The sequence below is a fragment of the Procambarus clarkii genome, chromosome 31 (assembly GCF_040958095.1).
Source record: "Procambarus clarkii isolate CNS0578487 chromosome 31, FALCON_Pclarkii_2.0, whole genome shotgun sequence".
Taxonomy (NCBI): Eukaryota; Metazoa; Arthropoda; class Malacostraca; order Decapoda; family Cambaridae; genus Procambarus; species Procambarus clarkii.
Window position 1 is genome coordinate 30,987,660 of NC_091180.1, and position 13,787 is coordinate 31,001,446.

Here is a 13,787-nt window from a genome sequence, read left to right on the forward strand (position 1 = left end):
GAAGATGTCAGCTATAAAGAGGGAGGCAGTGCAGGAGAGACAGAGATGCAATTTTTATAAAATTGGGTGAAAAAATTGTAGAAAATAGTAAATTGTTAATGAGCAGATGAAAGTTAAATGTTGACAAAAAAAATAAGAATAGAGGGATGAGCATTTAGTAAGCATTAAATGGCATATAAATTACCCAACAATAGAAAAGAATATATTTAAAAAGTACCTATCATCGATGACTTTAGTTCTAGGCTTCTTAAGCTCGGCTTTCCTCTGCGCTTTCTTTTCTACAGCAGTCTCCTGCTCTGGACTGTCATTGACTTGCTTCAGCAGCTGATCTAATTCCAACACTTCTTCTGCTGCATCTTTTTTCATTTTACTCTGCTGTTCAACCTTCTTCCTTTTATTGGGACTTCTATTCTCATTACTAAGTCTATCTTGCTTTCTCTTCTTGGGGCTTGTCATGTGCCTCGTTGGACTAAGTTTAGGGACTTTTCTTGGACTTCCTTCCTTTGGACATGAGGCAGACCCTAATTCCTGCAAAGATCAAAACTGTACTACTAACCTATGCAAATACTCTATTATGAAAAAGTTATTTTCAGCACATGGCACAACTATACAGAGATAAAGCTTCCCCCAAAAATGTATTTTTATATTTCATTTCCACCACACAGAAGACATATGTAATTTAAATTGTCACCATTAATTTTTTAATCTTGAATTTCACACACAGTACCTTGAACTGTTAAACAAAATGTAATTATCAAAAGAAGGCACAAAACACCATCTGAGTCAGTGGACATTCAAAAGGTGCTAAAGATCATTCAGGATGCCAATACAAGAACAAAAGGACACAAGGCAAGTGACATCAGAGAGATCAATTCACCGAGGGACAAGAATAATTCATCAAGGGACAAGCAATGCACAAAGATGGCAGAGCATCTTGGTGTACACCATCCAATCCTGCCACTGAAATTGCATAGGGAGGTGGACTGAAACTCAAAGGGTGAAGAGAAAGCTGTGTAGAAAGCTGAAAGCGAGTGTTATCTCTTAGGTGGCGATTACCGTCGTTTGACGATTCTTAGGGTAATGCGCTTATCACACAGTATAATGTTTTCAGCCATTATTATCTTGGTTTTACATGTACAGTATAATGCAAATATGGATGTAATGGATATTACCTTGACTCATGAAAAAATCCTCCTACCATTTTATAGTTACGAATGTGGTTATCGTTATGAATGTTACTTGGGGAATGAAGTCCATCATCATATGATAATTTAAACAATTATTGACTGTTTTTACATGAATGATGCAAATATGGATATACAGTGGCACCTTGACTTATGATTGCCCCTACTTACGATAATTTCGAGTTACGATGTAAATTTGATAAAAAAATGCGACGACATCCGATGGCGTCGTTGACTTCCGATATTTGTTGGTACACGTTCAGGTCAACCGAGTTCCCGGTCACGCGGTCCGACCTGCCTCAGTTTACTACAGCTGCCCGCTTAGTGATGATTGCGCCTATAAGAAATTCCGCGTTTGTGGTGATTTTTTGCATTTTGAACATTAAAGTAATTATTATATATCACGCCATGAGTCCCAAGAAAGTCAGTGGTAAGGCTCAACATATGAAAACCCATGTAAGGATGACCATAGAGCAGAAACAAGAGTACAGAATGTCTCTTCCTCAACAATTAAGAAACTGTGTACAGCATGGGAAGAATTGCAAACCTTTGCTGAAACGACTCGCCCAAATCAAGCTGGAGTAGGCCGTTGCCTTAACCTATTCAATGACACTGTGATGCATCATTACAGACAAATGTTAAAACGAAGGGAAAAACAAATGTCTCTTGATAAATTTGTAGTGAGACAATGCACTGAACCACAACCAAGTCCTAGTGGTATGCAGGCAAAATGTGCCAGGGAGTGCACACCAGAAAGGTCCTCACTGCCTGATGTTATAATGGAAGGGGACTCCCCTTCCAAACAGTAACAACTCTCCTCCTGCCCCTTCATCACCATCTTCCATACGCCATCAAGAGCCCTCCATAAAGGTAAGATCAACTTAGGTACTGTATTGTAGTTAGAAAAAAACATTGTGTTCAGTATAAAATGTATTTGTATGCTAATATTTTGGAGGGTGGGGAACGCATTAATTCAATTCCCTTTATTTCTTAAGGGAAAAATCGCTTCGACTTACAATATGTTGAGTTATGATCTGTCTCTGGGAACAGATTAGCATCGTAAGTCGAGGCCCCATTGTACTGTACCAATAATATATCTCTGGATGTAAATAAATAAAAAGTCATAAAACAATCAGTGAAACATCAGAGGATAAAACAGAGTGTCGGCAAAGTCAAGCACTAGGCATTGACAAGTGCCAGATGCAGCCATGTAGAGTGCCTCCATGCAGTGAAACAATAAATATTCACTTATTTTCATGTTTTTCTTATATTCTGCATACAAATTAATTAATTCTACAATGAAAACATTTGTTTATTTTTTAGTTGTTTGTGTACAGGCAGGTATGACCATTTCTCCATAGCCGCTGTCCAAGGGCCGAGATTTAACATAGGACTTGGAAGGAAGGAAGGAAGGAAGGAAGGAAGGAAGGAAGGAAGGAAGGAAGGAAGGAGGGAAGGAAGGAAGGAAGGAAGGAAGGAAGGAAGGAGAGAGACGAGAACTGAAGTGAACAGCCGAGAAGTGTGAACCCAGTTAATTCGCAACCAACATAGGATCAACAATAAAAGAACCAGGGATATGAATATGAAGGACAGGCAATACACCAAGAGCAAGTTTAACGGCAATCCCAATTTATATAGCATAGTATTGCATAATTTGATAATTCAAACTACGGTACTGCAAATGCATTAATTTACCTTTTCACTTTTGCTACACATATCAGTAGCTCCTTTAGTTTTCTTTAGACCAGATGCTTCAATAAGTAAGGCTTCCCGTTTCTTGCGCATCATGTCGTCTAAAACCTTGGTCTTAATGGATTCCTCCAGTGCAGCACTAATAGCTGCATCTTCATTAAGAGGACTCAGCAATCTGCTTGGTAAACCACCTATAATAAAATAAAATAAAAAAATAAATTTACTCTAACATATCAAAATTGTGTGTTGAATGAAATGAAATACTATTTTCTGTTGGGTCACAGAGGGTGCAAAGACTTATGGAATCTCAGGAGAACTCTGAGACCCACCCATGCCTACCAGAACCCAGAACCAGAATCTGGCTCTTTCTAAGAGGTGTGGGCAGCTTAGGGATTAGAGATAAACCCAAACCCAAGAATAAATACACAAATATAAAAACATGAAAACAACCAACTGCTTGAATGGATACAAAAAAACCATGAGGAAAAAAGTCAAGCAAATGTTATGTGGAATAATCTAGTCCTAATCCTAATCCCAGTGCTAATGCCCCCCAAGTGTCACAAGATGGCACCCCAGGTCAAATGGGATCCTCACCAGCCACACTCCTCATTCAAAGCATTATATGACAAAGAGTACTGGGAAGACAGGACACAACGAATGTAGCTCTCATCCTGTAACTACACTCGGGTAATTACAAGCCACTCAAACTAAAAAAAACAAAATTCCACAGGAAAAACCAACAGAGAATATAATGCAACACCAATTTTTGGGCGAGCAAGTGACTTTCTGAAGCCACTATGCAGATACACAGTACAGAACTGTAAAATTGCTTGGTGCCATCAGTCACAAAGTTCTTTCATGTCTACTGACCCAAAAAAAGCACTAACGATGCACTTATTAGTATGCTTAACTCGATTCATACAGCTCTTGATAAAAATGAGTTCCCTGTTGGGTTATTTGTGGACCTGCGTAAAGCTTTTGATACTATCAACCACCAAAACCTTCTTCTTAAATTACATCATTATGGAGTCAGAGGACACTCCCTGCAATACCTCAAATCCTACCTTACTGACAGGCCCCAGTATGTTTCTGTGAATAATTCAATTTCTCCCACCCTACCCATCAACATTGGTGTTCCTCAGGGCAGCATACTTGGCCCTCTCCTCTTTCTCATCTACTGTACATTAATGACCTTCCAAATGCCTCCCAACACCTCAAACCAATTCTATTTGCTGACGACACAACCTTCATTTACTCCAGTCCTGACCCCCTTGCTCTAAATGCCACAGTAAATACTGAGCTAAATAAAGTCCATCTTTGGCTAACTGCCAACAATCTCACCCTTAACATTGACAAAACTTTCTATATTCTGTTTGGCAATAAATCCTCTAATCAAATAAATCTCAAAATAAACAATACCCAAATTTGTAACAAATTAGATGGCAAATTCCTTGGCATTCTCATTGACCACAAGCTGAATTTCCAGGGACACATTCTAAATATATCAAAAAAAGTTTCAAAAACTGTTGGCATTCTTTCTAAGATCAGATATTATGTACCCCACCCTGCCCTGGTGACTCTCTATTACTCTCTTATCTATCCATATCTCAACTATGGTATTTGTGCTTGGGGCTCTACTACCCAAAATCATTTACGTCCTCTAATTACTCAACACAAAGCTGCTATTAGGACAATATCCAACTCTGGCCCCAGACATCACTCGGTACCCCTACTCAAATCTCTGAATATGTTAGACATTAAGTCACTGCACATTCTCTCATGTGTATTATACATATATAAAACGCTAAACTGTAATGCCAATCCTGACCTCAAAAGCTTCATAGAAGGTTGTAACAGAACCCATGAGCACCACACCAGAAATAAATACAGTTTTGATATTCCTAGAGTACGACTTAATCAAACTAGAAATGCTCTACAAATCAAGGGACCCAGATTGTGGAATGACCTTCCCAACCATGTTAAAGACTGTACCTCTCTCAACCAGTTTAAGATAAAAACGAAGCTATACCTAATAAATTCCCTGTAACCTACCTTACCCCTCTATTGTCAACCAATGTCTGTTTTTTTAAAGAGCGCTGTTTGTCGACAGAATTGTATTTGTGCTGCTTTTTCAGCTATGTTTTCATTCCATGTATTCATTTTACTCTTTATGCTCAATTAGTATTAAGCTTTAGTCATTTAAGTTTTTCATGCCCGAAACGCTGTGCGTAATAGTGGCTTTAGGCATTGTATGTACTAGCCCTATCTATAAATCCATCACTCTTTGTAAAATCTCTTGTATGTATGTACCTTACCTAAATAAACATTTGATTTGATTTGATTTGATACTGGGGACCAAGAGCCAGAACCTGGCCCCCTCCAGCAGTGGCACCTAGGATCAAATTTCTATGAATCAAAATTATATCTGCCACCCACAGGAAAAAGCACCTAGAAAATCAGACAAAACAGACCATTGGTGATTAGAAACAAGACTGCAGCTTCAAACCCATCAAAAGACTTTCCCAATGTAAATGACTGAAAATTCATGAAACTAGCGGAAGCTCGTTCGCCCTACCTTCCCTCTCATTTGGGGGAGGAGGGAGACAGCCAGGGGTCAGCCAGCTGCTCCACCCTTAGTTTTATGATGGAAACACCCCCTCACTCCCTGGGAAAAGGGGGAGGGTGTCGGGGAGCCGCTGGGGCTCACCCAGAAATTGCTGTTTCATTACATTCAATGCTGGCTTACTGAGGAAGCCCCTTCTGGGTCCCTGAAGTTATCTACCCACAGAGAAGGAAACCAAATATGGGCACCAAACCAATAAAGAGGGAGATTAGGAGAAAAGCAGACAAACCATGAAACAGCACAAGACACGCAAAGGTGCCGGAGATTGAGCATCCTGTGCCCGAGCAGCCCGGCTCACAAACCAAGGCTTGAGAAAAGCAGCCGAACCTTAAACACAGGTGCAAAACAAACCACCAGCCAACCAACACCTGATCCAGCAGACCTTGCAAGAAGGCCCAAGACCCTACCAGAGCACCTGGCCCCCAGGTATGGCAAGGAGAGGCTGAGCTAAAGCACCTTGTGAAAGGTCAAATCCCACTGGGCCAAACAAGGAGTCGAGAAATCACGGCAAAGCCAGCCAAGAAGCAGCAAAGATGAACCACCAGGACATAAGGAACAACCACACCCTGTGAGAACAACATTGCAGACAACTGAACCACAACACAAAGAGCTGACCAAGACAGAACCAGTGGCACAAATGAGGGGGGTGAAGCAGCCATCCAACATCCAACACAACCACCACAATCAACATCAGTTGATTGACAGTTGAGAGACAGGACCAAGGAGCCAGAGCTCAACTCCCGCAAGCACAACTAGGAGAGTACTGTATACCTAGATGAGTACACAAGATGCAAACCCCCCCATCAAACAAACGAAGCAAAGAACAGGGTACCCCCCTTCAGAAGCCAACTCAAACCCCACCAGAAAAGGAGGAGCAGGTGACAATGACAAAATGCAAACCAGGGGTTGAAATAATAAAACCCCCTGGCATCAGGGAGACTAAGACACTTGCCCACCCAACACCCGGAAGCACAACCAGACCGAAGGGGACACCGGAAGGCCAGGAAAGAAAACAAAGGCAGAAGAACAGGCCGGGGACACGCCAGACAGGGAGCGAAACAGAGCTGAGCTCGATGGGGCATGGTAAGAATGGGTGCTGGTGGAAGTGTCGTGAAGAAGAACTTTTGTAACTGTTCTGGAACTGGGGATCAGAAGGAGAGCAGACTTAAATATCCCAACATGCTGCATTAGCATAAGACATGTTGGAAAAGGGCAAGACATCAGACTTTGCGACTCACCTCAGGAAAGGATACATGACCTTTATGCTTCAGGTGGAGGATGGTCAGATCAAACTTATAGTGACTACACATGACCAAGAAATGCCGGGTAGGCAGGAACGCAGTTACTGCAGCAAACTGACAAAGAAGGGCACTCACATTTAATATGGCTGAATTCACCACATAAAGGCCAAAGGAACACTTTGGTATGGCAGGTTGAAGCTCATGTTTAAATTTCCAACAAGTAATAAACAGGTAATGAGAATCTATTCCTGCACAGCGCACCAGGCACTTCCAAGGATTACCGAGGGTAGAGAGTATGACAATCACAAGTAACAATATCACAATGGGATTTAGTGTGCCTACTGTGAGGGGGTACATGAATGCCTTAACTTGGATAACAGAATGACCCTAGAGTTTTATGATTGCTTTCACGTCTTTGTAGCAATCACAGTCTCTACAACATGGAGCAGGAGAATGACAGGGCCATTACTGATATTTGGATGAACAATCTTGGAGACTCGAACTGGGAGCTCACCAAGGGTAGGAGGCAGTCAGCTCCATCTTGAGTATGAGTTTCAACTACTCATGCACCAGGCCAGTTGGAATAGAAGGTAATGTTCAAATCAACCAACTGAAAGTGGTAATACTGTAGATGAAGACCATCAAAATATGAAATCAAAATATTTGGCCAGTGTAGGTGGACTAAACAAATTGAACATAGGAGTAGAGCAATTGAAACAGGCGACGAAGCAGTCATCCAGATGTCCCTACCATAGAAGGATCAGAAAGTGAAGAATGGAACTGGGTCGCAGTCTAACTCAGCACGAGCTGTGGTGCCATCAGGAAGTTTCTCTTTGGGAGAGAGAGGGAAACAGATCTTGCAGGCCAAACTGACTAGAGAGCCTGGTTGCCTACCACATGAGTATGTGTATACAAGCAAGTTTGGGGGGTAACTGTAAAGGATTGTTGAAGTTTGCTCATAACAAGATACGATTTCGCTTCCCTGCACCTTCATCCACCCAAAGCCCAGCAAAAGAAAGTAACCCACAAACCATTAGGTATACCGAGTCTCCGTCTCCAATGTCTGCTTGACCCCAAGTTCTGGCTCAAAGAAACTCGCCTTATACCCCATCTTTCAACAAAGAAGTGTCTTGTCCTTCAGAAACCTCAGGCAGAGGGTTAGTTCAGCTTTCAGATGAAGAGAAATGGGGAATATAATGAGTCTCCATGCAGGGAAAAATGCATGGGTTGCCAAGCCACCGAGTACAGTATTTCACTTATGCACCACCACAGCCGGCAGGAGTGCGAGTAGAAACCATTCTTCCCCATCCAATAGTTTCAAAGTCCATAATGATTACTACTTCAAATATTCATAACAAACTAATGCCTAAAACATACATGTTATCTGTTAAAACACATTCATTTAAGCTTCAGAAAAATGCTTTCTCACCTCATTCCTACTTAAAATTTAGCATAATATTCTACAATTTCATAAAAGTATGAGATGTGAGAATTTAATTTAATTTCTGATTAGGACAATAGAGCAATAATAATTACCTTATTTCATATTTGATATGCAAATTATAAATTGTTGCTTACCTGTAATTTTTGCCACATCTGTCTTCTTCTGAAAGATATTGGGAGAGATCTTTGTTTGTTTATATTTTTTCTTCTTTGAGTCAGGTGGCTCTATAACCATCATATATGAAGTCCCTTTGTTCAATCTGTCTACAGTTTGACATTTCCTTAGGCTGCGGGTATTTGCTCTCGGGGGAGACATGTTGGAAATTGATGCAGACCTCGGTAAAATGGTTCTTGTTTTTGAAAAGGATCGAGTTTGATTTTGCATATTTTTTGGTAAGGAATTATGATTTCCTTCATTATTATATTTAATGTTGTTTTTAACACCTGGCAAAAGTGAGGGAGAAGTTGGGTCAGAGTCATTCAGTGAGGTCGATATATTGTGAGTAAACAGCAGAGGCGAGTACTTTGGAGTGGAAGTAATAACCCCAGTAACTTTTGAGTCTTTGGATTCTGGGGTATGGATATCTAGTAGCTTTGGTAACTGCCTATTAGTATCAAAGTTTAATGCCTTTGGGAAATCTGAATCAATGCTTTTCCTCATGGTTTCTAAAGCTGTAAGTCGATTTTGTTTTCCTAGCACAGGACTCAACACTTTCTTAGACTTTAATATCTGCATGTTTACTTTATCTTTTAGTGGACTTTTCAATTTCTTTTCCCCATCAATAGGTGAATCAGGTAGTGAATCATAGGTACCGTCTAATATTTCACTCACATTGCTAAGACTATTCTTATAAAAGTCTGTATTTTCATATGCATTTGTATCAAAGGCTCTTGTATTCTCCATAGCAGGGGAATCAGGGATGGACACAGTTTGCGTTGCTAGAGCCCTTCTTTTTGACACATTAACAAACAATTCATTTTCATCTAAAGATAAAGTTTCTGGAGCAAGAATTTTAGGAGCAATTGGTCCTACTGATTCTACATTCATCTCAGATTTTCCCTTCCTTTCAGCATCTTGAATAATTTTTGGACTTGTGCTTTTAGGCGTTCTAGAAAGGCACCGATAACTACGGTCTACTATCTGAGAAGATGCCAATTTTTTTTCTTTAATCTCTGAAGAATCAAGATTCTCCTCAATGGCACACTTTTTATTAGGAATAATTTTCACAACTGGATTTTTTTGACAGTTCAAATGATGCATTTCTTGCCGAGTTGGCACATCAGGTTGAACATCGGCACTTTTATTGGTCCCAATATCTAGAACACCACATACTATCTTCTCTGCACAAGTGCACTTGTCGACACGCTCCTTAAGATGGCTCAACGTCTTTATGGCTTCATCACGTTCATGCTTGATTTCTAAAGACAATATAAAAATGTCAGCGAGTTCACAGACAATTCAGTACAGTATCTATAACAGACATGTTTTTCATAAACTGAAATGTAAATAAAATACAAACATTACTTAAAACTAACCACCACTTACCCATCACCAAGAGAAACAAAGTACGGGAAAGGAGCTGCAGCGCACGTTCTTCTCCGTCCTCTATGGACATCACAGACTTTAGCTGACCCTGGATATTATCATCATTAACAATAGATGACCAAAACTTCAAAAAACCTACACTTCCCATTTCACTTTTGTAGATGGTCCTGAAAATGCAAAAAGAGTCTTAAATAAAATAACAAACCTGGAGAAATAATACAACTTTCCATGTTATGGTAGAAAGTCATTTATTTTATAAGAGGATTAAATGAAGGCTTGTTTAACGTTTACACTGCGAATGTAAACAATCACAGTCACTCGATCACTTGAGTGATTGGCCCATATGCCTCAATTACCTGGGTATGATTTAAGGTGCCCATTTGTTTCAAAAGCCGCACCCATTCTAGGGGACGTTATTTGAGACTAGAGACCTATGTTTTTGACGCCATTTGCTATACTGTATTTGGAAAAAACTCCTCAGTCTCTTAGTTTCCTAACAGGGATTTAGTAAAAAGATGCAGACCATATCTAACAGATCAGCATCCAGTAATTGTATGTTCAGGGTGGTCATGAAAGAAGCCATTGAGCTTTTAACAGCAGCAAACCTGTGATATTCATGTACAAGTACTCTACATATTTGCATGCAAAATATATGCAATTATAAGATTTAGGAGAGTTTAAAAAGAGCCAAAGAGCCAAAGCTCAACCCCTGCACGCACAACTAGTTGAGTGCACCTAGGAGAGTACTAGAATGGATAAAATAATGGTTGAACCAAATACAGTAATACAAGGGGTCGTGATTAACAGAAATTAATCTGACTGGTAAAATGTGGCGAGGGGGTACCAGAGGTACATTTTGGGGGACAACCATTTTAGTCATATACATGAATGACATAGATGAGAATATTACAAACCACATCATCAAATTTGCAGATGACACTAAGATTTATGGTAAAGTGGAAAGTGAAAATGATATCGAGGCCTTACAAAGAGACCTACCTGAACTCTACAAATGGTCAGAAGACTGGCAAATTCTTTTTAATACAAAAAAAAAAAAAAAAATGCAAGACCTTGCACGTAGGCAGAACATTTCACATCACAACTGTCAAATTAACAGCATTACCTTGCAACAGATTGATGAAGAAAAGGACCCTGAAGTCAGATTTCACCATTCACTGAAAGTTGCACAAGTAGGAGCTGCAGTATCAAAAAGGCTAACTAAACCCTAGGAGTGATCAAGGAAACATTTAACTTTAAGGAATAGAAGGTACTGTATGAGTTCTGTTATCCAAAGCCTGCTGAACCAAATACTGTACGGTACAATATTTGGATTATCAGGGTAAGATCATGTATAGATAATTTTCTGGCAAAACTTTGCCATGTCCAGATAGAAATTCGGATAACCAGAGATTTGGCCAGATAATGTAGACTGGCAGTCTGTCAAGTTCAGATAATTTTCTGGCAAAACTTCACCATATCTGGATAAAAATATGGATAACTGGAGATTAGGTTACACAAATTAGAGAACTACACATTTCAAGATTTACAGTATCAAACAAAAATACAGACTACAAGGTAAGCTGAAGTTTTAAATTATATTTTGTATTTATAGGATGCAGACATTCAAATTATGTTGTGTTTAAAAAAATTGCAAATATGGTAATTTTTGGACTTCCACTGTAAGAATTTTGCTTATCCAGATGTCTGGCTTAACCAGTGAGGGGAACTTCCCTTATAGTTTGGATAAATGAGCTTACAGTAGTTATTCAACTGTAACTGGTGCACCGCTTGGATTACTGTATCCAAGCATGGAGACCACATCTTCAGAAGGACATAACTGCTCTGGAGAAAGTGCAACATCTGGCAATAAAACTCATTCCAGAGCTAAGTCAACTCTCGTATCAGGAACAGTTGAAGGCCACAAGGCTAACAACACTGCAAATTTGGCACGACAGGACGGATCTCATTGAAACTTTTAAAATATTGAACAATTTGGAGGATGTTGATCCAAACAACTTCTTCAAAGGGGTCAGAGGTAATACAAACAAGGAGCAACGGTTTCAAGCTCAGCAAGCCACAATGTAGGACTAAGAACAGGAGATGCTTTTTCACCCACAGGGTTATAAACACATGGAACCGCCTACCCGCTGCAGCCGTCTATGTCAACTCTTAACATTTACAATCCAACAGGAAAAAGATCATCAAGCCAAACGGGGAGGACATTCGACAAGCCACCGGCTTCCTGTCCTCAACGAGGCCATTAGTGTTTGTAGCCCTAGGGTAAAATTCAGGGCTACAGTATATATTTTTCCCGGTCAGTCATCTCTAGTTAAAAATCTAAGTAATGAAATACTAAACCGTAATACTGAAGCACCTGTATGCTATGCATAAATATTTCTCACTACAGCACAATAACTGACAAGAAAAACAGGCATAAATGCCATCAATATACTTAAAATGTTATAAAATGTTGTTATCGGCGGACTGAAGTGATCACAACGGCCGCCACACGTTTGTGTTGACTACCCGCCAGGCTGGCCAACCTGACCCGCCAGGTTGGCCAACCTGACCGGCCAGGCTGGCCAACCTGACCCGCCAGGCTGGCCAACCTGACCCGCCAGGCTGGCCAACCTGACCCGCCAGGCTGGCCAACCTCACCCACCAGGCTGGCCAACCTGACCCGCCAGGCTGGCCAATCTCACCCACCAGGCCTGCCAACCTCACCCACCAGGTCTGCCAACCTCACCCACCAGGCTGGCCAACCTCACCCGCCAGGCTGGCCAACCTCACCCACCAGGCTTTCCAACCTCACCCGCCAGGCTCACAACCTTTTCCGCTAGGCCTGCCAACCTTATCCCACCAGGCCTGCCAACCTCACCCGCCAGGCCTGCCAACCTCACCCGCCAGGCCTGCCAACCTCACCCGCCAGGCCTGCCAACCTCACCCGCCAGGCCTGCCAACCTCACCCGCCAGGCCTGCCAGCCTCACCCGCCAGGCCTGCCAACCTTATCCCGCCAGGCCTACCAACCTTATCCCGCCAGGCCTGCCAACCTTATCCCGCCAGGCCTACCAACCTTATCCCACCAGGCCTGCCAACCTTATCCTGCCAGGCCTGCCAACCTCACCCGCGAGGCCTGCCAACCCTCACCCGCCAAGCCTGCCAACCCTCACCCGCCAAGCCTGCCAACCTTATCCCGCCAGGCCTGCCAATCTCACCCACCAGGCTCGTCAATCTCACCCGCCAGGCTCGCCAACCTCACCCGCCAGGCCTGCCAATCTAATCCCGCCAGGCTCGCCAATCTCACCCACCAGGCCTGCCAACCTCACCTGCCAGGCTGGCCAACCTCACCCGCCAGGCTCACAACCTTATCCCGCCAGGCCTGCCAACCTTATCCCGCCAGGCCTGCCAACCTCACCCACCAGGCCTGCCAACCTCACCTGCCAGACTCGCCAACCTCACCCACCAGGCCTGCCAACCTCACCCACCAGGCCTGCCAACCCTCACCTGCCAGACTCGCCAACCTCACCCGCCAGGCCTGCCAACCTCACCCACCAGGCCTGCCAACCTCACCCGCCAGGCCTGCCAACCTCACCCGCCAGGCCTGCCAACCTTATCCCGTGAGTTGACCAGACCACACACTAGAAATTGAAGGGACGACGACGTTTCGGTCCGTCCTGGACCATTCTCAAGTCGATTAAGAATGGTCCAGGACGGACCGAAACGTCGTCGTCCCTTCAATTTCTAGTGTGTGGTCTGGTCAACATACTTCAGCCACGTTATTGTGACTCATCGCCTGCTTATCCCGTGAGGCTTGCCAACCTCACCCGCCAGGCCTGCCAACCTTATCCCGCGAGGCTCGCCAATCTCACCCACCACGCCTGCCAAACTCACCCGCCAGGCTCGCCAACCTCACTCACCATTCCTGCTAATCTTACCCACCAGCCCTGCCAACCTGACCCGCCAGGCTCACCAACCTGACCCGTCAGGCTCGCCAACCTGACCCGCCAGGCTCGTCAACCTCACCTGCCATGCTAGCCAACCTGACCCATCAGGCCTG

The 13,787-nt window shown here is 42.7% G+C and overlaps 1 protein-coding gene across 2 annotated transcripts in view; it reads right to left on the minus strand.

Moving 5' to 3' along the window:
- The window catches only part of LOC123758850 (calponin homology domain-containing protein DDB_G0272472), a 28,050-nt gene extending 15,715 nt beyond the window's left edge, over positions 1 to 12,335 (minus strand). Inside the window, exons 1-5 of one of the 2 annotated variants that reach the window (XM_045743589.2) lie at positions 12,182 to 12,335; positions 9,730 to 9,896; positions 8,319 to 9,602; positions 2,880 to 3,067; positions 218 to 528 (exon numbers count right to left, since the gene is read on the minus strand). In XM_045743589.2, the coding sequence (XP_045599545.2) occupies positions 218 to 528; positions 2,880 to 3,067; positions 8,319 to 9,602; positions 9,730 to 9,877 (1,931 nt within the window). In that variant the 5' untranslated portion in view covers positions 9,878 to 9,896; positions 12,182 to 12,335. The remainder of the gene's footprint in view (positions 1 to 217; positions 529 to 2,879; positions 3,068 to 8,318; positions 9,603 to 9,729; positions 9,897 to 12,181) is intronic. The other variant, XM_045743590.2, reaches the window with a different exon arrangement.
- Between the last annotated feature and the right edge of the window lie 1,452 nt (positions 12,336 to 13,787).